This window comes from Trichosurus vulpecula, chromosome 3 (assembly GCF_011100635.1).
Source record: "Trichosurus vulpecula isolate mTriVul1 chromosome 3, mTriVul1.pri, whole genome shotgun sequence".
Lineage (NCBI taxonomy): Eukaryota > Metazoa > Chordata > Mammalia > Diprotodontia > Phalangeridae > Trichosurus > Trichosurus vulpecula.
The window spans coordinates 412,974,697-413,002,590 of record NC_050575.1 but is presented as its reverse complement, the minus strand read 5'-3'; the positions used below and the strand labels follow the sequence as shown (position 1 = coordinate 413,002,590).

Here is a 27,894-nt window from a genome sequence, read left to right as displayed (position 1 = left end):
ATCAAAGGACGCCTGGAATGCCAACCCAACTCTGAAGAGGCTGGCTTCTGACAAATAGTAGTTGCATTTACAGAACTCTTGAAGTTTGCAAAGCACTTTATAGATGATGTTTGGTTCTTACCAAAACCCCACGAGATGGACATCCTTCTCCTCACTTTTGCAGATGAGGAAACTGAGGCACAGACTTCTCCAGGATTGCACAGCTAGTCTGGGTCTGGGGCAGGATTCTAACTCAGGTCTCCCTCACTCCCAAGGCCAGCACTCAGGCAGTGGGAAGGTTTCTGCCCCCAGGTGGAAGCAGAGCAGCAGGAGCAGGGGAGACCTTGTGGTTGCAGGGAAGGGAGGGGGCCAGGCTGGGAGTTGGGACCTGGCTGGGCCTCGGGTTCTTCAAAGGGAAGCTTGGCTGGAATGGATGGCAGCTGAGGCCCTGCCCTGGGGCACACTGCAGAAGAGCTGCTGGGGCTCCCGTATCTCCCTCAGAGGTTCAGGCTTGAGGCCATCTCTGCATTTGTCTGTTCTTCAGGTATATCTACACTGCCTGATCCTCGTGTGCCCTGGAACTTCTGCCCACCGCGACCAGCCTCCTTGTGGAGGCCAGTGTCCCCCTGGACAGGAGGAAGTGGGTAAGTGACTGTGTTGCGGAAAAATGTGGAGGGCTAATATGTAGGCTGGGGAGTCCTAAGGGGCAATGTGGCCTAATGAGCAGGGAGCTAGCCTTTTCAAGCCCTGCCTCTGGTCCAGCTCTAAACAACTCTGATACTGTAAGTGGCAGAGAAGGTGCCACCTTGCACTGGGAGAAAGAGTCCCCTCTCCTGGGAGGTTCCTACACCAATAAAATCACAGATTCAGGCCCCATCCCTCCCAGAGTGACATGTCCTTTCTCCCTCTGCCCTTCAATTCTGGCTATGTCACCTCAAGCAAGACTCAGTCTGAGGTCTGGAAAATGGGGACAATTTAACTCCTCCTAGGACCCATGTGGAGGAAAGCTTTGCTTTTTGTGTGTGGGGAGCGCTGACATCTCTGAACTGTGCTTGTCCCTTTAGATGGGCTTTCTGAACTAGGCTACACAGCCATCGGCCCCATCGTGTTCAAGGCTCCTGAAGGGCTTCCTGCTGGGGAGGGGGCACCTGCAAGGCAAGGTGAGCATTAAAGCATGCCCCAAAAGACTGCTCTGTCAGGCCTCACATGGGCAGGGGCAGCCAGCAGCTTGGCTCCCTAAAGGATAAGGAACTTTGTCAGCTGTCCAGAGGGGCCCGTGATCTGGCATCTGGTGTTCTTCCTTTCTTCCTGAGTGGTCCGGTTAGGAACCAGGAAATGGCACCCAAGCTTGGGTCCAGTGGCCCAGAGTCAGGGAGGCTGACCACAAGCTGTAAAGAGCAGGCAGTGCCCTGCTGGGGAGAGGAAGACAGGCCCTAAGTAGTGCTCCAAGCCTGGGACAGGGCTAAGCAGAGATGCTGGAGTCCAGGGATGGGCGAGAGATGAGGCTGTCCTTTTCTTGCAGAGAACAGCTTCTTCTACCAGACCTGGGTCTGGCTGGCTATCGGAATCCTTGTCACGATGCTGGCCTTCCTTATCCTCCACAAAGGGAGGAGGATGCCTGTAATGACAATGACTGTCAGAAGGAAAAAATAAAACCTTTTTAATCCAAGTGTCAGCTCTGCTTTCCCAGATGTCCATGCCTCGGTCCCTCTCTCCTGGCCCTTAGGGCTGCCCCTTGCTGTAAAAGCTGCGCCAATCCCCTCAATCAGGAGCACCTGTGGGAAATGGAGGCAAAGGGCTGAAGTGCAGGCAATTTTCTCACGGGAGGCAGACGGGGATGCTACCACCCAACTACCAACCTGCTGGTGCCCAAAGACAGTGGGTGAGAAGATCAGAACAAGTCAGCCCTTCTCGTGGCAGGAAGGCAGTGGGCCCAGACCACCATTGGTTTATGTGTCTTGAGGCAACATGGTTTAGAGGAAGAGGAACCAAAGCAGGTAGGTACAGTAGCTGGCCCAAAGCCAGGAAGACTGCCACACACTGGCTGTGTCACCCTGGGCAAGTCATTTACACAGTCTAACCCTGATGGGGATTGCGTGGAATTAGAGAGATCGTTTCTGGCCTGAAATAAAATCAGGAGAGCAGCTTTGGGGCACAGGAGCTGATGAGGTTTGCGCCAGGCCTGGGGAGCAGTTGAGGCTTAGACTGTGGGGCAGGAGAGATAGGAATACATCGGGTTCTTGAAACCACCCTAAACAAAGCGGCATTTCTCAGCTGCTCGAGCTGGGAAAAGTGAATTAAAACTCACTAGCTGCTTGGTTTTTGACTAATCCAACCTCTCAAAGGACAGCAAGACTCAGCTACAGCTTGTTCAAAAGCATGGGCCAAGAGTGGCCATCCTTGGGGGCCAGAGCTAGTGCTCCCCTCCCCCCCTCTCTAAACAAACCTGGCAGCCCTCCCTTCTATAACCTAGGAGTAGGAGGAGACAGAACCCAGGTCCTTTCCTTCCCGCCCTGCTATGGATGGCTCTTGTCATCAAGTCCCCATCCCATCCATTCCTCTGAGTAGCAGTGATGGCTGCCTGCCTCCCTGTTGCTCACCTGGGGAGGGAGCCAGACAGGGTGGGGGGGAGAGAAGCAGTGGATGCGGGGGTGGAGCCAGTTCCTTCCCTTCTTTGGGACCCTAAAACACAAGAGAACAAGAATAGAGGGGGCTCCTCTATATTAAGTGAGGCTGGCTGTCATAAGGCAGTGGGGTCCTTGTGGTGTAAACCTGAGTGGGGGCAGCAGTGGGGAGAGAACACTTGGGCCCAAGTCTGGGTGACCCTGAGATGACTCCCTTCCCCCCTATTCAATGTCCTCAACCGTAATGTAAGAGGCTTGGACATGGTCTCTGAGGTGCCTCTGACCCAGCTTCCCTAGCAGTCAGGGCCCTGGGCCCTTCCTGCACTCCCCACCCCCCCCACACACACACACCCCCTATCCCAGATGGATAAGACCTTTTCGTGTAACAATGGGGGGGGATGTCCTATAAATGATGAGAGGTGTTGGGTTTAAACCCTGGTTTCACAGGCCATGGCAGGGCTGCCGAGGATGCTGGTGGGCTAGCTTCCTTCTGCTGCACTGAAATGATGAGCCCAGAGCCCAGACCCCGAACCCCTGTAGGCCAGCCTCAGACCCTGGGGCTCCCAAAGCTGCTTGAAGCTGGGAGTGGGGGAAACAGGAAGTGGAGAGAGAGAGCTTTAAGGAAAAATAATGCAGATCAAGGACAGATGTGCCTGGTGTCCACTGGGACCTAGAGAAGAGAAATGTAGGAAGCTGTGGCCCCTGCCTCCAGGCAGCTGGTGAAAGATGTGGGAAGGAGGGGGTGGTCTAGCTGGGCAGACTCAGTCTTGCTGCCACCCCCTCCTTGGAGCAGCCTCAAGACAGCATCTTTGCCATCATTTAGCATTAGCTGGGCTTCATCAGCACTTTTTCCTTCGTTGAAAGTCTTTCCTCATCTCTGCCTCCTGGCCTCCCTGGCTTCCTTCATGTCCCAACTAAAACCCCACCTTCCACAGGACACCTCCCCCAGCCCCTCTTCATTCCAGTGCCTTCACTGTGTTCACTTCCTATTCATCCTGTACATGACTTACTTTGTATATACTTGTTTGCACGGTCTCCCTCATTAGATTCTAAACCCCTTGAGGGCAGGGACTTTTGCCAGCGCTTAGCACAGCACCCAGCATATAGTAGGCACTTAATAAATGCTTATTAACTAACTGGCTGAGACTCTGCTGACATAGCCAGACTGGTCCTCAGTGCAGGCTCAAGACTCTTCAAGCCTAGCCGGGTCTTCTGGAGGGGACAAGCAGCTGGCCCAATGGAGGGGTCCATGATGTAATGGCAAGCAAAGTGGGACCTTTTGCTGTTTTTCCTTTTGGAGCGCTTCTCAGCACTAAGGCAATCAAGTGCCTTTCATTGAGTCTTTGATTGAATCACGAGTCTTTGATGACCTGCTTAAGTCACAAGAAAGCCTAAGTCACATGAGACTGAGTCACATGGCTGTGATACCCTCCGACCCTGAAGAAATGTGTACATATACACTGTGAAGTTAGCATTTTGCTTTGGGGACTTGCTCAGGGGAAGAGCATTCATGTGATTTGGCCAGATGAGACCCTGGGTAGCCATTAAGGAGACCCCCACCCACCCACCTTGAAAACCCAGATGTTGGTGTTTCTCTCTCTGATAACTATATATGTATGTATTGCTATGGACAGTTAGAAGCTCTATCTACTGCTTTGCGTCATTTGCTCTGTTTATATAATTCCTACTTGTAATTTCTGTTTGTGTTTTCTCTGAAGTTCAGGGGCTGACTTTTTCCCCTGAACTAAGTGAATGATATATGTATGTGTAATTAAAGTGAGATTGTAAACCCCTTAAAGTTGCTTTCCTTAGAAAAGCAGATCAAAGAACCTGTGCTAGCAGCCCTCCTGTGTGCTGGTGTTATTGGCCTTACACAACCACAGTGACTGAAAGTAACACTATTACACATGAGGAAGGGACGCAGAGACCATGTGTATCCAGGATACATGCGGCAAGGAGGTGGGATGATAATGGGTGGGGAGATAACTGCAGACAGCCCACGGGATGCACTCAGGTTACTCCAAGGGCCAGAGAAGGAAGAGTGGGCCAAGGGCTGACCTCAAGAGGCCTGGCCCTGTGACTCCCCCCAGTCCAGGCAGCTCTCTGCCTGAAGAAATCACAGGCCATGGAGCTGCGCTACCTCCTCCTGTGGGCCACCGAGAGCCCCAACTGCTATCTGCCTCAGCTTCCTCATCTGCAAAATGGCAGACAAGATAACCACTACAGTCCCTCTGGTCCTGCCTCAGACCCTTACCAAGTCACTTAACACTTCTGGGCCTGTTTCCTTCTCCATAAATTATGGGGTTGGCACTGAGGCCCCTTCCGGCCCCAAGTCTGTTATCATATGAGAGACAGCTGGGGGATTTCAGCAAAGCCTCTGACAGTTTCTTCTGCAGCTTTCATGTATGAGAGGCAGGGCTGACCACAAATTCAGACCCCCCGGCCACTGTTCTAAGCCCCAAGATTAGCCCTTGGCAGGTGCCGTTCTCTCATCTAACCTGCCCCTCACTACCTCTCATCCTTGGTGAATGATAAATCATTATAGAAGATCCTCCATATTATAGTGTAAGCCTGGCTTTTCTTCCTTCCCACCCCCGCCCCACATCCCCCAGCTCTTGCAAGATCTTTAAACTCTCGGGCTTGGAATAAAGAATCAGACACTCCTTTCTGGCTAGGAGACTGAGAAGCCCCTCTCTGAGAATGCACTTCTCAGACATTCTTCTCTGGCTGATAGGCCCAAACAAAGAATGGAATACACTTCCACTAGGAGACAGATAGGCCTGAACAAAGAACAGGTAACTCTTAAGACAAAGGATAGGAAATAACTCCTCTCCCACTTGGAGAAACACTCCTGAGATTGCCTAGCCAGTTTTTAGGAATGGGGGGGGGGGGAGGGTGGCACCCCTCTCTGGCGGAAAAAACTTTCTTTGTTCAGCTCCTTATGAAAGTCACCATGTTGGACATTCACATTGGAACCTCACCCATGGGGAAGACGCTTTGCCTGGGGCTACGTTCAGAAGGAACTCACCAAGATGGCTGTAAAAGACGGGGTTCTCCAGCTTAGGAAAAGCCTTCGTGTAGGTGGTGAACGTATGTATGTTGTATGTTGTGTGTGTGTCCTTTGTTGGTGTCTCTGCGTTTGGAGAGGAGAGGGATTCCCCAGCTTGGAGAAACCTAGGGCGGGCGGTTTGCCTCTGAACAGGTGTTGCCTCTGTGTGTCTGTGCCTCTGTCTTTGTCACTGCGTTAACTGTGTGGTAGGAATTGTTGTGATTAATGTGGTTGCGGGGTTAATAGAGTATTTCCCCTGTCTTTCAATAAAGAACTCTGTTCCGTTGGGAGTGTGCTTTATTGCCAGTGCGAATCTGAATCCAAACCTAACTTAGCTTAACTGGCATGGCCAGGCAGGAAGGAAATGGGCCAATAAGCAATCCTGGGAAGATGAAGCAACTCTGCTCCAAGCCCAATGCAGATGGCTGTCCCCTTGGCTGTTCCAAGATTTAATGCAGTCAGCTGTCCTGGGGTGAAGCAAGGAGATCTTTCCTCCTGCCATGAGAAAGGTCTTTCATTGGCTCACGGAGGGCCAGTTCTGTGGTCACCACCAGACTCAACAGGTGCTTGATAACATCAATTATGAGCCAGGCACTGGAATGGGCATGAGGGGCAAGGGGGGCAGCCCCTGCAGGGCAGCAAGTTCCATTCCAGATCCTACCAGCCTGGTTCTTTGCAGTTGTTAACTGACAAACAGCCTCCCATCTGCCATAAGTCACCCAGGGTTGGCTTTACACCTCCCTTATTATATACCTACTACTGCATCTCAGTCACCAATCCCCCCAAGGCCTGGTCTGGAACTGAGCTAGGTGAAGCACTGGGGATGGGGAAGGGGGAATGTCCTGGGGCTCAGCCCTAGAGAAACTGAAATCTATCCAGTCAGACATATTTGCTTTTAGCTTTTTTTTAATTTGTTTTCTGGAGCTCAAATAAGAGATATTTAACATATCTTGTATTTGTTTCCCTTGTAATTAAAAGATATTCTGGATATAAAATGCTAAAAGTCAACCCATGAGCAACAGAATTTGAATTTGTGAGGTTTAACATTTTGAAAGAAGTAAAAGAGAAAACTGTCCCATCCTTTCACATTTCCAGTAAGTGCTAGCACTGATGAAAACTGTTTGTTCATTAAAACAGCTTCAAGCATTTCTTTCTGGAAAAACTTTAGGCAGAAACAACCCCCAACCTAACGTTTTGTTTTTAAACCCTGCTGTTACATCTGATCTCTGCCTAGAGTAAAGACAGGAGCCAGAACGAGGCCATCTAAGTGTTCAGTTTTATGTGTGGAAGGGACTTTGAGCTTGCCCAAGGCCTAAGAGCTTAAATAAATGACATCTGAAAAAATAAAAATAGTTTGTCAAATGGGTTTTTTTTCCTAAACTCCTAATGCAACTTAAAAATATCTTCCCCAACATGGAACCTGGAAAGACATCATCCCGGAAAAACGAGTAATTCTAAAAATATACACACCCAAACACAGCTTTGTAGATCATCAAACTTAATTTCCTCTTCCTCGACACACACCTGCTGACTTTGCCAGTCCTTAGTCGTGAACCACAATCAAGGCCACTGCTCTCTCTTCCCCGTGAGGTCACTCACTTGGACAACCACTGCTTCCATCAAATGAGTCTCCCGTATGAAAGTGGACAGTTCCTGCGTCTGAGGGGGCCAGCCGATGGCCATCTTCCCTCTCAGGCTTCGAGCGCACACGGAAAACCATTTAGCTAACTTTCCCAGCTCTTCTGAAGGCTCAGAGCTGTGCCCATCAGTGGCCAGGTTCACACAATGGAGTTTAATGTGACTTCCTGGAGGTCTCCAAAGGCCTCCACTGCTTGGGAAGGTACCTAGATCCCCACAAAGCATCAAAGACCCCAAAACACCAGACGGGGAGGCTTCAGTTGTGGGATGGAGCCCTCTGGCAATCTGGGGAAGGCCTGCAGCCCTTTCTTAAAATCTCATTTGTAAATTATTGAGGATTACAAAGTAGACCTACGCTATTAAAATAATCATCAAAAATCATTAAAAACCCACACAAATCCACGGATCCCACATTAAGAAGCTCTGCTCAGTCTGTTTCCCTTAAATGCCCAACACAAATTCAGGGCAGGGCCTCACCCCTCCTGTTTTCAGGGAAACACAAGGGTACCAATTCCCTACAGAACCGAGAGTCAGACAGGAGACTGTATTTTTAGGTTTATTTTCTGTCATTAGCACGTCATCAATATTTCTCACCAGAAAAATCAAACTGTCCTCTGACAGGAACCTTTGTACAGTGTTTGTAGAGAGTAAATCTCGACCACAACCAGACATTATCGGGGCACAACAGCTGCCCCCTCATCTCTGCAGGCGGTGAAGGTGTGCAAAGGACCTTCTGACAACAGCCATGTAAGGAATGTGCAATTTCAAATTATCCTTCCTTGAAAGTAGAATTCTTTTCTTTTATTCCAATAATTTGTTTTATCATAGACCTACTAAAATAGGATTACTAAAGAAAAACTGCACGTCTGTAAATCTCAACTACAATAATACACATTTTTACCAATTCAAATATTTGAACACTGAAAAATTATCATTCAACACAAGCCTTAAAAATGCTCATCCATTTGGTCACCCTGAAACCATTGGAAGGCCCAGGCCACCCGCCCATCCTTGCTCCCCCTGCTTATCAAGCATCCCTTTATCTTAAAGGGGAATGGAAGCATCTCCAAGGATTCTTCTGCGTTAGCTGACAACAAACACAATCCAGGCTGTCGGGTGAAGGAGCAGTAAATGCTTTCATCAGGGCAGGATTCTTAGTAACTTCTCTTCTGTTTTTCTTCTCTATCTAAGATGGTCTGCTTCAAGCTCAGCGAGGCATCCTGGAAGGCAGGATTCAAGTCTAACACCTTCCTGAAATCTTCCAAAGCTTCCTCGAACTGTCCTGCAGCACAGCCGACAAGGAGAGAAGCAGGGCGCCCTGAAACCTCCTCAGCAGCAGGTTCCAAACCCTGACCCTAAGCCTGCTTTTGGCTCTTCCGTCTGCTGGGGGTTTGTTTTGTTTAATCTTCCCAGTAAAGATGCATTCTCTTAAAAACACCGCTAGAAAGTTACGGCCCAGCCACGCTTCTCCTGCCTAGGCAGGGCAGGGAGTCTGCTTCCTACAGGCCGGGGCATCGCCAACCTTGAAACCCCTGGTCCCGTCCCGTCCCTCCCCTCCCCCCACCTCGGAAGCTGCTCTGCCTCCGAAAGGCCAAGCGGCGCCTGCTGCACCCGCCCCGTCCATGGGCTGGGGGTCTGTTCTGTCACTGCCGGCTGTGCCCTCTCCCAGACCCGAGCTCCCGCGGACCGCTCTTCGGGTGCGGCCCCCATCCCCACCTTTACAGGACCCTCAGAGGCCGGGGTCGGTCGGCTGCCCCGAGTGACCAAAGCCTCCTCACCCATCCTGTAGAATATCAAGCCTCGGTTGTAGTAGGGGACCTCGAAGCGGGGCAGCGCCTCAATGGCCGCACTGTAGTCCTCCACGGCCTCGTAGAAGTCCACCCGAAGATACTTGATCTGACCCCGGTTGTTGTAGGCGGTGGCCAGGTCCCGGGGGGAGCAGCGGCTGAAAGAAGGGGACGTGCAGCTGCACAAGCCCATCTGGCCGCTCGTCCCCGCTCTTGTAGCTGCGGGCCCAGGGCTCACGTGGAGCCCCCCACCCCCCAAATCTGCCCACAGCCCTAAACCTCCCCACGAAGGACCGCAGAGACACCCTGAAACGAGGCTGGAAGATGAGGAAGGTCGTGGGCCTTGGTGGGGTCTGGCGGAAGCAGAGACGCTAGGAGGGGGAGATGAGGTGAGGTGGAGGAGGTGAGGGGGACGAGATGAAGGAGGGAGATGGGGGGGAAGAGAGGGGGAAGAGGGGAGAAGGCGGTGAGGAGGGAGTAAAGGATGGGGGAGGGGAGGAAGGGGAGAGAAGGGGAGGGGCAGGTGACCAGGAGAACCCCGGAGCTTACTGAGTAGAAGGGAGAAGCCCCCTCCCCTCTGGCTTGGGGGAGGGGCGGACACCTGGGAGGCCAGACCTTGCTCACTGCCCAGGCCTTGCCTTCACGGCCTCTGGGCTTGAAGGGGGGGAGGGTGTCCCTTGAGGTGGGGGCCAGGAGCACGTGATGAGACCCCGCATGCTTCTATTTTTTGGGGCAGGCAGAACCCCCCTCAAAGTTGAGGTCCCCGAACCCCAGGAAAGACCCGCAGCCTGTCAGGGCCTCGGACAACACTGGGGGGTAGACTGACTGTCCCCATTCTACAAAAGAGGAAACTGAGGCAGGCAGGCGATGGGCACGGGGCCTGCTGGCTCCAGGGCCTGTTAGACCGAGGGCCCTGAGGGTGTCTTCCCCTCTATCTGCCACAGTTTCCCCGTAAAGCGAGGAACTGGCCGCTGGTTCCAGGCCCATGATCGGATCTTAACCCCCCGCGGGCACCTGCCACTCTCGCCTTAGTTTCCCTACGTGTAAAACGGAAACAGCTCTCTGACCGAGGCCCAGCCTGCCTCAGTTTCCTCCCAGTACGGGACAGAGCCTTTCACAGACGGGAAAACTGAGGCCCAGAGAGGCCGACCGCGCCGCCACGGTCTCACTAGTGGTGGTGAGGGGTGACTAGGAAAAGCCCCACAAGGCCAGGCCTCAGTTTCCCCACCAGTCTCGCAAATCCTCGATAACAACTCCACGACACCGGCCCCCAACGCGCGCAGCTCTCGCGAGACTCACGGGTCAGCGCGCGCTCCCCCGTCTGCGCAGGCGCACTGGCGAATGTAGGCCGAATAGAGTGCCTCGGCTTCATCGTGTTCGCCCCTCCGGAAGTGCGCGTGGGCCTCGGCCAGGGGCCCGTCGCCGACGCGGGGAGGCTGCCCATCCATGGCCGCCAAGCTCCTTCTCCCTTGGGGGTGGGGCCGGGCCAGGGTCGGGGCTGGGGTGCGTCCGGTAGGAGGAACTCCGTTCTTCTCGCGATATTTGGCGGAACATCATCCCGGCCACCATAGGCATCCCCGCGCGCGGGGCCCTGGGTATTGAGGCCGCCGTGCGGTGGGGGGTGGGGGGGAGGCGGGCTTAGCACTGCCTCGGTGCTCGATTGGTCGTTCATCCAGGTTTGGGACTGCGACCGATAGGCGGATTCCCGATGGGGGCGCGTCCAATCGGCGCCTGGCTCGGCCGGGATTGTAGCTGAAGAGAACCAGGCTTCCAGATGGGAGGGTCACGTGAGGGGAGGCAAAGGAAGGAAAACCTCCCGCTCCTCGCGTGACGTGGTGACCGGCCCCGCGACATAGGAGCGGCGGTGGGTCGCGTGGGAATCCCAGTCATGCTCCACCCCCCGCCCCCCATGACCTCGGATCCTGCGGGGGGAAGCTGTGATTGCATCAGAGGATGTACTGACATGTGTGGATGACCGGCCAGCAGGGGGCGACGTCCCACCCGCAGAAGCCCGTTACCCACTGCCCTCCCTAGGATAAGCATGGTAGGGGCCGTCGAGGCTGACCTCCTCCCATTCTAAAGAGGAGAAGCCCCCACGACAGACCGAGGACACGAAGGGACCGCACCCATGATGCTGCTCCCCCCTCCCACACATTTTTAGGAGGCTCTTCAGAAGACCAGAGGATAGAGCATCAGGAGCCTGCCACTCCACTCCCGACCGAAGGGGGCGCTGCCCGCAGCCACAGGGAGGAGGGCCGTGCACGGACTACAGAGGTGCTCCTGGCGCCCGCCAGCGGGGGGCGCCATTACCCAGCCGCTCAGAGGGGGCCGGACGAAGGAAAGAAGCGCTTCTTGGCAAAGGTCGCCGTAGGGGAAGGACTGACTGGCGGTGCAGCCGAGGAAGGAAAACCAGCCCTGCCCCCACACACCGTGACACACCCTCTCCTGGAAAGCCCAGAGTTTGGGACGTGTCCCTGCAGGAAGCTGAAATCCGTCCCTCTGCCGCTGCCTCACCCGCAACCCTCCACCCGTGCCTTGTGCCTGGAGTGCTCTTCACCTCCACCTCTTAGTCCTTCAAGGATGAGCAATAGCCTCTGAGGCTGCCCCCACCCCGAGGGGGCCTTCCTCTTACTCTGCATAAGCCCTTTTTGAATCTGGGCTTTCACACTTCCTACATGTGCCCATCAGCAAGTGCCTCAACTTCTCAGTTTGCCCATCTCTACGATGGGGAAACGGAGCACAGAGTGCCCACCTCGCAGAGTCGTTCCAGGGACCAAATGTGTCTGTAAAGTGCTTCATAATCCTTATCAGGCCTGTGCAAATGCCACTTAATGCCATTATGAGGCTATTAGTGCACTGAACAGTCCTGGCCTCCAGCGTCTGCTCTGAGATCCAGGGCCCTCACAGTGGCCAAAGTGACCCCCAAACTCAGATTGCTCCCCCTCCTCCTGCCTCCTGCCTTCCTTCAAGACCCAGCACCTTGTGCTGCAGATCCGTCCCCTACCCTGTCCCAGGGCCTGCCCTCCCAAAGTGCTGCCCGTTTGTTCTGCAAATCTCTTGGGGGCACAGAGTTACTGACACGTTGTGACCTTCCTGAGGACCGGGATATGTTTGTGCCTTTCTCTGTAATGATGACAGGGAGGCATTGTCAGAGGGCAATTCTTGGCTGCCCCTCCATCTGTCAGAGGCGTAGAAGAGACCTGGACTCATGATGCCCCCCCTCCCTCTCCTCACCCCCAAAGGGAAGCGTCACACAAGGGGATACAGAGCTTCACACAAAGTCAAGTCACTTAAGCGACAAGATAGTTTATTGTTTTCTCCATAAAAGAGGAACTGTCAAAAATCCAAGATCTCTGATCTTAGAACGTAACTAAAGAACTGCTGTCCTCCCTCTGAGTTGGCCTCTTTGCTCCGAAGCATAGTGGTCAGTCCAGAGGACACGATCTCCCGAGAAGGGCCTCACCCCTTCTAGGGGGCCACCTTTGCCTCACTGAGACTACAGCTCAGACACTGACCCAGACCGAGAAAGATAAGCTGGCCCCAGAGTTTTGTATCTGTATCTGTACAAGGAGAGCTGCATTTCTGCTCAGCATTTCAAGCATGACCTCATCTAACCTAGACTGGATGCATCTTCCCCCAGTCATATTCCTAAAACAAGACAGAGAGACACCTAGGCCCCGGAGGAGAGTGTATTTCCTTTTTGAGTCATGGTAGAAGTTCATGCCCATGCACATGTGTCTGCCTGACTCAGGACTGTGGCCCCTGAGCATCCCTGCTCCTGCCCCAGCTGCTACCCCACTGAGCTGTGGCACAGGGGGCAGAAGTTATAGTTGCTGATCTCTTGGGCCAGGACACAGTGTTTGCACACGTTACACATCCAGAACTGGTACTCCATGATGGGGCTTCCCGTTGCCACACACGTCGGAAGCTTCCCTTCTCCACTGCAATAAGGAGAGATAAAAGTCAGTCCCAGTTCTGAGAAACTGAACCAACCCCCTCCCCTTGGACCAGCGAATGATACAAAAGAACTCTGGAGATGAATTCTGGAGGAAGTGCCTCCAACTCCTGGGGTCAGCTGGGGCTCTGGGCAGCTAGGGGTGGGGGCTGGAGGAGGCCCCACTCACCCCTCCAAGAGACTGTCCAGCTCTGACTTGCGGTTATCCTTTGGGGTGTGCTTGGTGAAGATCTCCAGAGCCAGGTCCTCATACTGTTGCTTCTGCTCTGTGCTCAGGGTCTCCAAGGACTCCAGCTTAATGAAGGCTTTGGAGCAGGTCCCAAAGGCCCGGCTAGCACAGCCACACAGAGCCAGCAGGGAGTAGATCTCCACAGCAGGGATGATGTCCTCGTAGTCCCGCAGGTGGAGAGCTAGGAAGCCAATGCAGGTCTTTATGTGGTTGGTCTTTACAAGTATGGCCCTGTTGTGGGGCCCAAGGAAAGGCTGTGGAGGGACAGAGGTTGTGCTACTCTTTTTTAAAGACACTTAGAGATGTGCATAAGGATGGAGGTGTACCAAGGGAGAAGTGTATGGGAGCACATGTACACATACACACACACACACACACACACACACACACACACACACACACGTACACATACACACACACACACACACACACAACAAATGTATGTTAGCGTTCTTCATGCTGCTTAACCTTTCACTGGAACAAAGGGAAACTTGGTATATTTAACATGCAATTCTGTATCACTGTGTTTGCCTGCAGTTGGAGGCCCCCCTACCCAGCTGTTAAAGTGCCAACAGACTCATCCCTGCTAGGGCAGGCACCAAGGAACCGATTCTTTGGCCATGGTGGTGACCCTTTAGGAAGCAAAGGAGAATTCAAAATGGCTCCCAGTCCTGTCCCTCTGTACCTCTCTAAGGACAGGAGCAGGCAAGCCACCCACAAACTATGATCAAACTGGTGTCATTCCAGATATGTAGCTACTGGACAGAAGGAAGGAAGGATGTTCATAACTGATATTCTTGCCATAAAAGAAACGTGGAATGTGAGGAAGGTGTGGCCAAATAGGACAGTTCATGGCATCTCCTTGGAGGGGCAAATTAAGCAGCTGGTTTCATCACCCACCCAAAGGCCACAAGAACAGTCATTTCACTGAGCCCTTGTTCCCCTCACCTTGTAGGGTCCATAAGGGGCCAAAACATAAAGGGTCCCCATGAGCAGAAATGCCAGGGATCGAGAAGCCGAGAAAAGTTCACCAAGAACATGGCCAGAGCCCCTGACCCGTCCACATCAACCCTGAATGGAAGAGGAGGAATGGGAAAAACATCCTGCAATGCAGACAGCCAGAGAAGCCTCCTCATGCATCACAAATAGCCTCCATTCAACCCAGCATTTCTTGAGCAGTTCCTGTGAGGGAGGAGCTGGGGACACAAGCCACAAACAAGAGGGAGAGGGACAATAACAGGCTCAGGACCCCCAACCATCCTGAAAGGGTAGAACGTGGGGCTGAAGTGAGTCGGAGACAACTGAACTGGGGTCAAGGTCAAACTTTAGATTTCAGAGATTCAGTGCACACATAAAACGAGGTGGACACATCTTGAAGACAACAGAATGTCAGCTCGGTATGAGACCGTTGTGGGCTGGAGACCCCACAAAGAAAGGCCGAGTGTCCAAGAGCAAGGTGGGGCTGGGACAGCCTGGCCTGTGCAGGCGTTCCTTGGGTGGTTCTCGGTGCCATGTTTTAAAAGGACACCAACAAACTGGAATGCAAGCAGGCCCTAGGCACCTAAGAATGCGATCAAAGGAGCCAAAAGCACAAGCACACCATGGGGACATGACAGCTATTATTACATGGAAGAGATACTGGCCATGTTCTGCTTGGCCCCAAAGGGCAGAATCAGGAGCTATGGGGGGTAGCTGCAAAGAGGCCCATTGAGGCAGGATGTCAGGAAAGTGTCCCAACCATGATAGCTGTCCCAGAGATGGGCTGGGCTGCCTGCAGAGGGAGTGAGCTCCTCATCACAAGCTAGGGATTCCTTGTGGAGATGACCAGGGAGGCCCCTTCCAACTCTCAAATCCTGTGATTCTGAATCCAAGGTCAGCTTAGCTTAAATATACTGAGGATCATGCTAGAAAATAAACAATAAGGGAATATTGGGGGTGGGGACTGAAATTACCAAAAACCTGAAGAGGAAGAAAACTTAGTTAAAGACCCTGAGTACAAGGAAAGAAACCAACAAGAAGGATGTTATTAAGAGACAGGAAGATGGCCCCCACACCTATGTAAATGAGTCCAGACATCTATGAATAAATACTGCCAGACAAAGGAAAACTAAGGAACCCCTGATGAGGCCAAGGACCCTATGGATTCCCAAGAGCACATGGAAGCCCAGGGTGCTGTCCCTGAATGAATTAGGAGGGAAAGGAGACTGGTGAGAGCAGAATTTATGGGCAGCACAGCCAAAGTAACTGGTGAAATAAAAAAATTAAATCCACGTTGGCAAACCTCACAAAAGAAATGAGAGAGAAAACAACAGATCAGGAATGCAAATACACAGAAGTGATGGACAATCTGGAACTTTTAAATGCAAATGTGATCTCCATATAAGCAAAACATAATTGATCTCAGAGACACGACATGTACAGACAATCTAAGGATTGCAAGTCTCCCAAAAGAACATGACAAGTAAAAAACCCTAAATAACCAAGATGCAAGAAATGATCTAAGAAAACCGTACAAAAATTCTGAACACACACACACACACACACACACACACCACTACCACCACTACTACCACCACCACCCCACCACCACCACCACCACCAACAACAACAAAGCATCAACTGAAAAGACCCACAGATCACCTCCAGAAAAAAACCTATGCAAGACACATTGTAGTTACACTTAGCAATTCCAGCGACAATAAATTCTGCAACTGACCAGGAGAAAAAACTTTAAATATAAATAAGAAATGAAGCCCAAATAACATGAGACTACTTAGTATCTGCCAAAAAGCAAAGAAGGTAATGGAATACATGCTTTGAAGATTCCACACTGCAACCCAGAGGGACCTACCTTACAAACTTGAGCCTAACAATCAATGAAAAAAAGATGGATTTTTAAATAAAAAAGAGGGATTTGAAGTATTCTTTTGAAGAAAACCAGATGTGAACAGATTATTTGCTTTGTGAACACCCCAGAGAACAGACATCCAAGAAGGAACAAACACAGCAATCAAGAAAGGCACAGATTAAGTTGTCAGTAGAAGGGAATTAGTCAATGGTAGGTACTAAGCTGATGTTGAATTGCTCGGCTGCAGAGATGAGCTCTATGAAGCTGCCCTGCATCAGAAAGGCCTCGTTCAGAGCCCATTCTCTTACTTAGGCAGGCCTTGGCGATTCACCTACAGTATATTATGGTACAATCAAATTACTTATTTCACCAAATAAGATAAATAAGCCCAAGGAGAATGAATACATCGTATTTCACAGTCAGATGACCATCAGTCATCTTCTTTTCTTTTGTCTGGCTGCCCACACAAGACAAGGTCTCACTAGGCCACTCCTGTTGTCTGTCCTTGTCCCTGCCTGGCCCTCCCTCACCACCAAGTCCACAGAATGGGGGTTCACAGGATCACAGACAAGGGCTTCCTAAGCACACGTTGCCCCCTTCCATTTTTTGCGAATAAAACAGTCACTGTAACAGAGCCCTGCCTCAGCGAGTCCTAGATTGAAGCCAATCCCAAACTTGCCCTGAGGCATGCTCACCTGTTTTCAGAGCAGTGTCAACATAGCCTTCATACAGCTGCCTCTGAGCCAGGATGAAGAAGTGGTAGGCTTCAGCCCCTCTCCAGGCATTGTCTGTGAACCGATTAGCTGAAGACAGGACCTCCTCCTCAAGCAAGCCGGCTAAGGCCGAGGTGGCCTGTGAACAGAGGACCTGACATTCACCTCCAGGAACTAACCCAGCCCCTTCCAAAGGCAGCACATAGACTTTTCTGGAATGAGCTGATCAGAAGTCCCTAAGTACTGGCCAAATTTTTTAATGGTAACAATGGTGAAGCCTCCTAGGCATACTAATAAATGGAATTTTTAGCAGCAGGACATCAGCCAGAAAGCCCCCTGGTGAACCAAAACACACTGTTGTGGTTCTAATACAAGTCACAGTCTCTGAGGACCCTGACACAGAGACCAGCTGACCTGTTCCCACAACAGTGGGGCCAGTAGAGTTAGGTCATCTCAATTCTGAAACCAGGTTTCCATCCCCAAGGATGAGGCTCAGCTGAGGTTTCCCAGAACTTAGGTTCACAGGGCCAGACCCTGTCCAGAGTGGGACCTCCTGGCAGGTTGAGAACGAAGAAAGGGAATAAAGATTTACTCTGCGCCAGGCACTGGCCTAAGCTTTTTACAAATATGACCTCATTTGATTCTCGCAACAACCCTCTGAAGTAGCTACTACCATTCACAGAGGAAACTGAGGCAAAAAGAAGTTAAGTGACTCAGAGTCGCAGAGTTTAAGAGTGTCTGAGGCTGGATTTGAATTCAGGTCTCCTAACTCCAGGCCCAGCACTCTGGGGACTATGGCGCCACCAGCTACCCCCATTTCCAAGGTGAATTGTCTTCCTCACCTACTCATCTGTGCTAAGCAGTTGTGGTTTGGACTTAGTTTTGTTTTTAGTTTATTTTTTTTTGAGGGGAAGGGGACATTGCTAAAACAACATCTTGGGGGGTTGTATCTGAGGGGTCACATTAGCAACATGCTGGGCACCAAGGGGAGAGAACATATCATTTCAGAAACTTTCCATTAAAAATAAAGTTTTTCCATTATAACAAATATTATGGTCAATTGGTGTTAATTTTTAAAAACTTAAATACATGTCTCAAAGGGATTTATTTACCAAGATACAGTGTTTACACCCATGAAAATCAGATATTCATTCTAAGAAAATCTAATTAAACTCCATTTAAAAAGCACACCCATTTCATCAATGATATTTGCAAAGACAATAAAGCAATGAGGCAAGATGGGGCTCTTCCCTCTGTCTCAGTCCAAAGCCCAACATTGATAACAGGAGACGCCAGGATGAGAGCCCAGAAGAGGGTGTAACCTCTTACCTCCGAACTCTTCCCTTTAACCTTTCCCCTCTGGGCATTCTTCATCTGCTCGTGGTACTGCTCAATGAGTAAAGCCGACAACACGTAGAGCTTCTTCACTCGCAAAGGCTTGGTCCTTTTCTTGGCCTCTTCGTCTGCAATCTTAGAACAAACAACCAGGGCAGCAGCCCGCCCCCGGCCCCCCCACACATACAAGGCTCCACCCTATGTCAGCTGTACAGTGAGAGCTCCTGCCCCATGACTGAGCCCGAAGAAAGCCTCCGCGGGGTGACAGGAGCTTCCTCTTCCTGCCAAGTCCTACCAAGTGTTGGCCAGGGCCCACAGCGATGCCCTGTCCAGCCTCCTCTTCCTACGGATGAGGCAGGCAGGTTTGGAGGGCCCTCTGACCAGCTGGTCCCCCCTGTCCTCAGCCCGCCATGACCCAGGACACGCTCCCTGAGCATGACCAGCCATACCTTGAACATGAGCTTAGCAGCATCAAAGAAGTAGTTGGCTTTCCGGTAGAGCTCGATGGCATCCAAAGTTTTGTTCTTTTCCAGCAGATGAGATGCATAGCGAGCCAGCAAGGATCCGATTTCCTTCATGCTGTGATTTTTAGCCAGCTCAACAGCTTTGTTCCACTGAGGGGACACGAGAGAACCCGCAACATTCGTTTTCCAGTCAAGTATAGAAAACAAACACAGACTTTCAAGAAGGCTTTAAAGAGATGCTGGGCTATGATGCCAGCCCCGTGCTAAAACAGGCAACAGGAGAAATACAGACCAAAGTGTCTGACGGAGACAGACTATACTCCAAGGAGCTCACAGGAGACATTTTTGGTTTTTTGCCATACCTACAAAAGTACAGTGTGTCCTGCAGATTAAAGCTGCACTAAGACCATGGAACACCTTGTGTGTGTAAAAGAGGAGGTTCCACACTGACGGCCACACTCAACTCTTCTTTCTCAATCAGCACCAAGCACAAGAAAACAAAAATGCGTTTTCACACAGTCAGGCAAAAGGTGCTACTTCAGGTGAGAACTGTTTGTAGTTCATCAACTTTGTTCTTATAAAGGCAGCAGCACTTTGTTCTTCACAAAAATGTATTAAATTGCACATTCCTACCCTGTAGGCTGATAACAGGCCCCTCCTATCATAACTGAGCATTTTCATTTATCTCAACTTTAAATCTTTCTACAATATCAAACAGACACACTAGAAAGGGAAAAGAAACAGCTAAGTCAAAAGAAATCTAAGGTAAGTCCACGCAGTTCCTTCCCCTGGATGTGACCAAAGAAAAAGACAAACTCCTAATAAAATGTAGAAAATGATGGAGTGATTTCTGGGCACAAAGCTTCCAGATTAACATTCAGTCCAATTCAACAAGTGCCTTCTCTGTGTCAGGAACCTGGCTAGGAGCCAGAGACCCAGGACCTGCCCTTGGGGTGCTTACATTCTAGGTGGGAGAAGCAATATGTATCAAGAAGCAATGTGGAGGAAATAAGCATGAAATGTCTCAGAGCTGAGGACAGGACGCCTGTGGGAGTAAGAACAGGCTCCTCAGAACAGAGAGGACAAGGCTACACATGCCGCCTGGTGGCCTCCTGAGCCCCAGGCACACCCCTCCCCACACACCTCATGTACACACACACACACAGCTCAGGGGGGATGGGAAAGAACAAAGAACCTCCTGGATCCTATTTGGAGAAAGGGGAGAATGGCCCTGTAAGAGTCCCCCAACTGATAAAGGCCTCTCCCTACCACCTCCTGGGGTTGCTGCTCAAGGACCAAACAGATGGTCTTTGTAAAGTTCCTACTGAGCAAGGTGCCTGGCACACAGCAGGTACTTAATAAAGGGGTATTCCTTTTCCCTGCCCCCCCAGATGACTCCCCCTGGACCACATACACACACACAAATACACTCTGGCCCTGCACACCATCCTGCCATCTAACTCCCTCCAAATCTTCCACAGACTCTTCACAACCAAACCAGACAACCAATGGCTGCCCTCCTAAGACCCGCCTGCTCCACTGTCAGAACCAGTCTGTTTTAACCTGGGGCCGCAGTAGAAACGTGGATGGCAAGCAGCATGCAGCGCTAAGGGCAATCCACAGGCAGCTCATGCCTCACCTGGTTCAGGTGCACACAGGTATCCACAGCTGCTTTGGGTTGGTTGCACTTCAAAAAGGCGGCCACAGCCTGCTCACACATGCCGACCCTCACAAACATCTGGGCAATCTCCTGTAACAACACGACAAACAGATGCCACAAACCTGTTGAAACTGGGATCCAATCAAGAGTCATCTGACTGGGTCACTGAGTACTTTTCTGCCAAATGAAGGAGGAGGGGCTGAGCTGCCATCCTTCTATCACACTGAAACGGAGCTCGCCAATGCTGCAGCTCCATCCTTAAGCAGAACCGGGAGTGTTCTTCTCTCATTCACTCTGTGGACACGTCTATACAGCTCAGGGATTGGATTTAGAGGTAGAAGTGGTCCTACCCTCTAGTGATCTCCCATTTTACAGAAGAAGAAACAGGAAAAAGGTGAGGCACTTTGTGCAAGGCCCACAGGTTGAAGACGCAGGATTTGAAGCCAGGACCCCTCTAGGTCCACTGTAGATGCCACCCTCTCTTCCCATTTGCAGGGCATGGTAGCTGGGTCTCCTCACTTACTCTTGATGGTCAATAACTGGAAGGGGGAGGCTGTTTAGGGTTAATATTGAGCCTTGAAGGCACACTCTGGAGAGGTTAGGCACACTGACCAGCCACCTGTGGCAAGCACAAAGGTCTAGATTACAAGGGGAAAAGATGACCATTCCAACAGCTTGGCCAACCTCTCTATTTCCAAGACAAGTATCCAGGATGACTTCATGATGCCCCCCCTCAAACCACCCTGCTTCAAATACATACACCTGCCAGATCCCCAGATCCAGACAAAGATCCCAGAGGTCAAGAGGTCATGGATGGACTGTGACCCCCACAGCTGCAAGCAATGGCTCCCTCAAAGAAACGCCTGCCCTCTGAAGTCTTGGTGTATGCTCTGACCCCAGGTGTCCTCTGCCAGCAGTGCTGCCTGACCCCTGGAACAAGAGGTTCTGGGCCTTCCTCAGGGCCAGAGTCAAGGCTCGAAGGTTTTTCTACCCGTCAAAGTGCCCTTCTCCCAGGGCAAGGATATTAGTGCCCAAACCCTATCTGAAAACTCACAGGAAGTAGCTTATTGTTTTCCGGCAGAGAGTTGGCCAGGTTCTCGAGACCCTCATAGTCTTCCAACATGTAGTAACACTCAGCCAAGCGCTCCTGGTTCCGACCTTGTACATAATACTGTACAGCATTCACCCTGTGCAGACAAAGGGTGCAAAGGTTTGGCTGATGGACCAAGGCAGGGCACTACCACCCTCCATGCTAGAATGACCAGCTCTCAATAATCAGAGTGGGTCATCTGCCTCGTTCCACCACAACTGTGACTGCGGTCCTCTCTTCATCTCTGCTCTCCACACCAGCCCCTAAAGAGAAGTATGTGGCACAAAAGAAGTCCTTAAAAAGGAAATGGATGGTGATTTCTAGAAGGAAAACCAACCTCTTCCTCATTAAAAGTGAATCCCACAGGTAAACATTGCTCTGAGGTATCAAGGGTCTCAGAGCAGGGGAAAGAAGGGAGAAGCGACCAGAACCTCAGCCCACCAGTCTTTCTACATGTTCCCAAGGCACACAGCTGCTTCCCCTGTGCTGTGTCACATGCAAACACTGGGTTTGTCAAAGGACTTGGGGAGACAGGGAAAAGCCTCACTTTATGGATGAGGACACTGAGGCAGGAAGCAGGTCAGGTTTTCCTGCCTCCAGGCCCGGCACTCTGTGCCCCGTGGCACCACGCCCTAGCAGCCTTGCCACATCCTCTGAAGATGGCAGCAGCCATCACCTAGACTTTGGGCATTGTACACACACATGGGCAGGTCTAGACAGATACCATTTTTGTCGATCAGCAAAGTAGTCACCGATGGCGTTGTGGGCTTGTTCGAGGAGGCTGTCGTCAGCGTCACCAGATCCCGTCTTCAGTAACTGGAGTACTCGGAACCAGTCTCCCAATTTCAGTCGAAGGCCGATGGCCAGGTCCCTACAAACGACAGCAAGACCTGGACCATAGTACAGCTGAGAAGACACTAGAACATCACCATCTTGCTTAACCTGGGTGCGGGGCGGGGGGCGGGGGTGGGGGGGAGGAGGGAGGGAGGGAGGAGGGGAAGGGCAGGTGGGCGGATTCTGCCTCTGAATGGGGTTATAACAGGCTTTCTAATTCTGCTCAGTTGGGTACCTAGAAAGCCAAATTTTTCTGTCACTTCTTGGTAATGGTCTGCGATATTAATTTGGCAAAGATAAGTCAATTCCATGGACTAACGTTCAGTGTACTTTCTGTCTACTCTCTACAGAGGATGTGGCTGTGTCTGGTGATTTAAACGAGGTCTCCCCACTAGATTATGAGCATGAGGACCAAGCTGGTTTTACCTTTCTTTGTATCTTCAGTACCTGGCACATAGTAGGTGCTTACTAAATGCATTTTGATTGACTATCAGACATCCCTCTTTCTGGATTTCAAACAATACCGGTTAAGGATAAGGAGAGTTTACAACCATAAAGATATCAATTTCATGAAACTGATGTATTAATGGTCAAATCCAACCTGAGCTATAGAAATATAGTCTAGCACAGGGGTGGGGAACCTGTGGTCTCGAGGCCACACATAGCTTTCTAGGTCCTTGGGTGCGGCCTTTTGACCAAGTCCATGTTTCACAGAACAAATCCCCTTCATAAAAGGATTTGTTCTTGGAAGTCTGGGTTCAGTCAAAGGGCCACACTCAAGGACCTAGAGGGCCACATGCAGCCACATGCAGTTCGTGGGTTCCCCACCTCTGATCAGGACAAGAAATATGCTTGATTCTTGTTTGTTTGGGGGTTCTTTTTTGCCCTACATGGATAAGAAAAAGAAACATAGGCCAGAACCAAGAAATACAATAATCACTCCATCCAACTGACCAAAATGGAATTTAAAAAAAAATGAATGAAAAAAAAAATGCAGTCTCTTTGACTTTGCAGCAATTCTTTTTTTTTTTTTAACTGTGTGCAGACATAAATGAGACCCAAGACTTTGCATGGTCTACCAAGGTAGATAAAGCTTGCTCAGAATGGCAGCCTCAGGGCAAGGTCACTTAACACTGAGTAGAGCATACAGCAAGCATTCAGTAAATACTCAATACAGGAACAGAATTCCGCCTACAGCAACTCTGATCGCCAGTCATCCAGCCTCTGGTGGCAGCTCTCCATGATGGAGGAAGGCCCTTCCTGACACCAAGCCTCCTGGCTCCTGGTTCTGCCTTCTTTGGACAGGCAGGACATGTGAATGCTTCCTCCACACAAGAAGCTGCCGCTCCTGTGAACGCCGATTCTGTGACTGCAGGATGGGCGTGACCTGGGATCACATTCGTTCCTGTGGACATGTCGGCTGGCTGGTACTGATGGAGGCCACTAACCCCAGAGATCTTTCCAGACAAACTTCTATTAAACTGATTCCACCCATCAAAGGGAAAACAAACCCCAAGAGGTACAGAGTTGCAATCTCATAGACCACTCTTTTCTTCTGTCCTGCTTTGTCTATGGAGATGACCTTCTAATTAAATGTTGAGTCCAAACTTTTTAAAAAGTTAATTTTAAAAAAAGGTAGGTTAGCCCAAGGCCTCTGGTGGTCTTGAATGTCAGCCTACAGGGCAGGCTTTATCCGTAGGCCTGGCCAAGCCAGAGACCTGCCTGAAGGCTCCACAGGAAAGGGAAGGGGGCACAGGCAGGGAGAGCAGTTGATAATTAGAAAAGGGCCTCTGCTGCACAGACTGGCCCCAATGTGGCCTCGTCACGGGCATCTCTGCCTCAGTGCCTGCCAGCCCGACATCCAGCTCACCTTCTATCCATATCCAGGTACATTCTCTCCGCTTCCTCAAACTGGCCGAAGTAGGCAGCCACCTCGCACTGCTTCATGGACTCGCTCTGAAGGTTGCCAAGTCGTTTCACAAACTTGATGCCCTGGTAATCCTTGCAGCGCACAAAGGCCTGCTCCGCTGTCTGCAGGTCTAGCTTCTGAAGGGCGGCTTCTGCCAGCAGGCGCCTATTCAGAAACACAGAAAGGGGGGCCTGACCCATTTACTTCTGATGGTTGGAGGCAGAGGAGGCTTTGCCCCATCTCAGTATTTCCTAAATGGAGTCTGGCATGGACGGAGCTTGGGCTTGGAACCTCAATCTCCTCTTCTTATCTCTAACACTGTGGGATGCCCATCCTCCCAGGACCTCCCCCCGACCCAGGCTGTTGGGAGGCTTGAATGAGATGACACATGATGGGGGTTAACTGTAACCACCCTCGTGCTGCCCAAAGAAGGAAGGAGAGTCAAGAACCAAAGATCTCTTCCCACACAACCAAGCCAAGGCCCTCGGCAGACATTGTCCCCCTCCTCACTGAAGAAGCCACAGGCTGGACTGAGTTTTTACCAAAGCCGGGGATGGGGATTGTCCTCGATGAACTGGGAAGCGTCATCAATGCCGACCTTCTCAATCAATGCTCGACTGTCTCGCAGGGATCGGATCTCAAAGTTAATGATGTAATCCTTATTAGGGTGTTCAGGATTCTAAAATGAAAAATGAAATCAGAAATTTCCAAGTGATTCCTTAAAACATACCTATATCTGGTAACAAGGAAAGGTGATCCCTGCAGGGGCCCAGGGAAGGAGAAGGAATGGCCTGCTCAGCCAGTGGCCCTCGGGGTGGGAGAAGGGGGTTCAGCCCTGCAGCAAGATCATTGGTCCTCTTGACCCCCACCCAGCAACAGCCACCAGGGACCAAAGGTCCCCTAGAGACCCTTCTGCTAGCAGAAGTGACAGTCCCCAGGGTCAGAGCCAGGGGGAGGGTTCTGAAGGCAAACCCTGCAGCAATAAGCAGCCCTCCCCACACCCTGGCATCTGGAGAGCCCACACTGAGGCACCCTGAGTGGTGCTAGGGGCCTCCAAGAGTGCCCAGAAGTCAAAGGGGGTAGCTCAATGGTACTGGAAGGGAACCAAGCCATCATTCACTACATCTCAGAACCAGGAAAGCAGACTCCAATTCCTTCAGCCAAACAGTGAGCTGAGAACTAAAATAAGAAAAATTCATTACCTTCAATATTTCATCCAAGAGAACCGATTTAATTTCCAAATCTTCAAAGTTACAAATGTATCCAGAAGTCTGAATAGGTTCCTTTGAAAGACAAACAAATCTTATTCTTAATTTATCCAAGGTTTTCCTTGTGTTTAACGTCTAAGCTTCCTCTGCTTAAAAGAGCAATTTGGAGGCTTTTCACTGAATCTCCCTCTAACAGAAGGGATATCTGCTTTGCATGAGGAAATGTCTACCAACCAAAGATATCAGATGTAGCTCTCGAGTGAGACAAAACTCAATATGTAAGAGAAAGACTTGAAAATACAAAAGCTATGTGACTGACCACAAATGTGGTTTCAAAAATATGTCCTGTACTAAGAACTAAGGCTGAGAATCAAAATGATGTGGGCCCTGGGGGTAACAGCTTCCTCAACCTAGTAGCCAATACAACATCAAGACACGTTCAGATGATCAAAATCAAGTTAGAAAATAGCAGTAGTAAGAAAGAAAGGTAGAATAAGCTTATCTCTGAAAGTCAGGGAATGTTCAGAATGAACAAAGATAAAAACTTGCCTGAGTCATGATGAAAAAAGACATAAAACCTAATCAAAGCTAAGTGGCCCAAGAGAGTGATAGCGTGGCTTGGGCTCTGTGTTCTGGTAGGCTCTGGGGGCCACTCGAAGTGAGGAGAACAGCAACATCTTAGCTTTGCTGGGTCTGAACTCTGCACCAAAGTTTTAAAACTCACTCAAGTGGCTAAATTCCTTGAGGAATTAGTACCAAATCCCATTATTTCTCCTAAAAGTGACTACACAGAAATGTGTGACGAGGAATGAACCTCCTTCAGAGACAATGGAAAAGAAAACATTACAAGGCAGGGAGCAGCTCTCCTGGGGCCTGTCACACTGTACCCGTACCCATCCCCTGCCCATTTTTATTCTGGGTTCATCGCTGGCAAAGGAAGCAGATAAGCAGGAGACAACAAACCTAAAAACTTGGGCAAGCCCAAAGGGGGGAAGCTCAGAGTCAGCAGATTCACAGACATTTCACTGAGCCTGGGAGGAAAGGGAGGACTAACGGAAGACGAACTCCAAGGCAGCCACCGCAGACCAGGCTCTACCTGACGTCAGTGAGTCCTCACCTGTGATGGCTGAGCCTTGTGAGCCCCATCCAAGTGGTGCTAGACAATGACGTGCAAGCCTGAACTGATCACCCCAGCTTCCCTGGCTCTCCCTCCCAGAAACATGGGAGCACCAGAAACATAGCCTGCCCCACCCTGGATTCAAGAACTAAGTCCGGATCCAAGAGCAGCAGCAGGAGGGACCAGGGAAACCCAAGAAAGACCCTGCAGCCAGAGCAGCCCCTGCAAGGGACCCAGAGAAGGAACAGGCTGAGCAGAAGCAATGAGGGGAGATTTCAATGTGACATCAGAAAGTCTACAATGTCCTCACAATTCCTTCAAAAATGAATACCATTCCCTCAATCCTCAATGGAAATTTTCCTTGTTAGTGAAAAAAAGATGGGGACAGAGTGCCACCCACCTCACCTATTTATTCCTAGGAAAAGTTTCATGGGCAAATCAAAGAAAAAAGTGAGCCTGGAATTTATGGCTAACCTCTAAAAGAGTCAAGAAAAAATACTTCATCTCGTGGTCAGAAGGGGCACAGCACGAGCCTTCACAGGCCACTGATGAAAACAGGCCTGTTTAAAAGCATGTCCTTAAAATGTCAACAAGGAGGTAGGGGGATGGATTCCAGAGGATGCAGGCAAGCCCTGCCCACTGAGAGCCCACAGCCTCATACTGCGCTAAGGAACAGCAGGCTTCAGAGAGAAGTCCAGACAGTGGTCAGGCTACAGGAAATCCACCTCCCTCTAAAACTAACTGAAACCAAACACTAACGGAGCCAGCGCCTGAACAGAAACTCAGGCCCCCAAAAGCGGCCCTTTCTAGTAAAGTTTCCTGAGAAACAGTCTTCTGCCAGGAGAACGTTTCACTTAGCACTGACTGTTCCTCTGGCACACCCATGAGCATCTGACCACACCAACTAGAAGATGGGGTGCAGAGCCTACCCTACCAAAAAGGACACAGGAAGTACAACTCCATCTCCAGAGTCAAATCACCCGCCTTTGCCCTGATTTCTCTGTCATGTGTCTCCAGGAGGTGGCATCATGTCTACCAGCCCCATGGTACGTCTACCCTCGGACCTTCCTGTTCCTGATTCAGCTGGGGTGAGGCTATTCGAGGTCTAAGCAGTACAGAGACACATAGGCTGGCTTCAAGCTTAAAACAAGCCTTAGAGGGAAATCACAACACGAGGCCATTTTCCAAGCTCCAAATCCCTCTGACCCAAGCAGGTCTCAGTGGGATTACAAGAAAAGAGGCAGTGTGTAAGAAAGGTAAGGGCATTCCTGCTCACTACTAGAGATTATTATTTACTTACTAGAGATTGGGTCTGGCAGCAGAGAGAGCAGAGAAGACCCAAGAGCCCAAGGCCTGCCCCGGGGGCTCCTGCCTCCAGGCATCCCGTATTTTTGCTGCTGGGGCAGGAGCTGAGGAGAGCATCCCGACTGGCCATCATTCAGTCATTCCTAGCTC

The 27,894-nt window shown here is 50.8% G+C and overlaps 2 protein-coding genes across 3 annotated transcripts in view; both read right to left on the bottom strand.

The window, feature by feature from the left end:
* Positions 1 to 7,827: 7,827 nt before the first annotated feature.
* Positions 7,828 to 10,606, bottom strand: TTC32 (tetratricopeptide repeat domain 32). Its single transcript, XM_036748211.1, has 3 exons — positions 10,377 to 10,606; positions 9,069 to 9,235; positions 7,828 to 8,572 (listed from the first exon to the last, which is right to left on the bottom strand). Exons 1-3 carry the CDS (start codon positions 10,523 to 10,525, stop codon positions 8,445 to 8,447), a joined length of 444 nt encoding a protein of 147 aa, XP_036604106.1. The 5' UTR covers positions 10,526 to 10,606; the 3' UTR covers positions 7,828 to 8,444.
* Positions 10,607 to 12,367: 1,761 nt separating this feature from the next.
* Positions 12,368 to 27,894, bottom strand: part of WDR35 (WD repeat domain 35) — a 63,451-nt gene continuing 47,924 nt past the window's right edge. The window contains exons 17-28 of one of the 2 annotated variants that reach the window (XM_036751346.1): positions 25,317 to 25,397; positions 24,657 to 24,793; positions 24,076 to 24,279; positions 23,401 to 23,610; positions 22,096 to 22,242; positions 21,336 to 21,468; positions 20,261 to 20,371; positions 18,607 to 18,771; positions 18,152 to 18,292; positions 16,805 to 16,961; positions 13,202 to 13,442; positions 12,368 to 13,018 (exon numbers count right to left, since the gene is read on the bottom strand). In XM_036751346.1, the coding sequence (XP_036607241.1) occupies positions 12,868 to 13,018; positions 13,202 to 13,442; positions 16,805 to 16,961; positions 18,152 to 18,292; positions 18,607 to 18,771; positions 20,261 to 20,371; positions 21,336 to 21,468; positions 22,096 to 22,242; positions 23,401 to 23,610; positions 24,076 to 24,279; positions 24,657 to 24,793; positions 25,317 to 25,397 (1,878 nt within the window). In that variant the 3' untranslated portion in view covers positions 12,368 to 12,867. The remainder of the gene's footprint in view (positions 13,019 to 13,201; positions 13,443 to 16,804; positions 16,962 to 18,151; positions 18,293 to 18,606; positions 18,772 to 20,260; positions 20,372 to 21,335; positions 21,469 to 22,095; positions 22,243 to 23,400; positions 23,611 to 24,075; positions 24,280 to 24,656; positions 24,794 to 25,316; positions 25,398 to 27,894) is intronic. The other variant, XM_036751347.1, reaches the window with a different exon arrangement.

What these genes read in the sequence shown, in the direction of transcription:
- TTC32 (XM_036748211.1), bottom strand. Translation starts at nt 10,525, where the DNA reads ATGGATGGGCAGCCTCCCCGCGTCGGCGACGGGCCCCTGGCCGAGGCC. An exon ending in GGGGGAGCGCGCGCTGACCC is followed by an intron (nt 9,236 to 10,376) that starts GTGAGTCTCGCG and finishes CCCTTCTTTCAG; the next exon opens with CCGCTGCTCCCCCCGGGACC. An exon ending in CTTGATATTCTACAGGATGG is followed by an intron (nt 8,573 to 9,068) that starts GTGAGGAGGCTT and finishes GCTGTGCTGCAG; the next exon opens with GACAGTTCGAGGAAGCTTTG.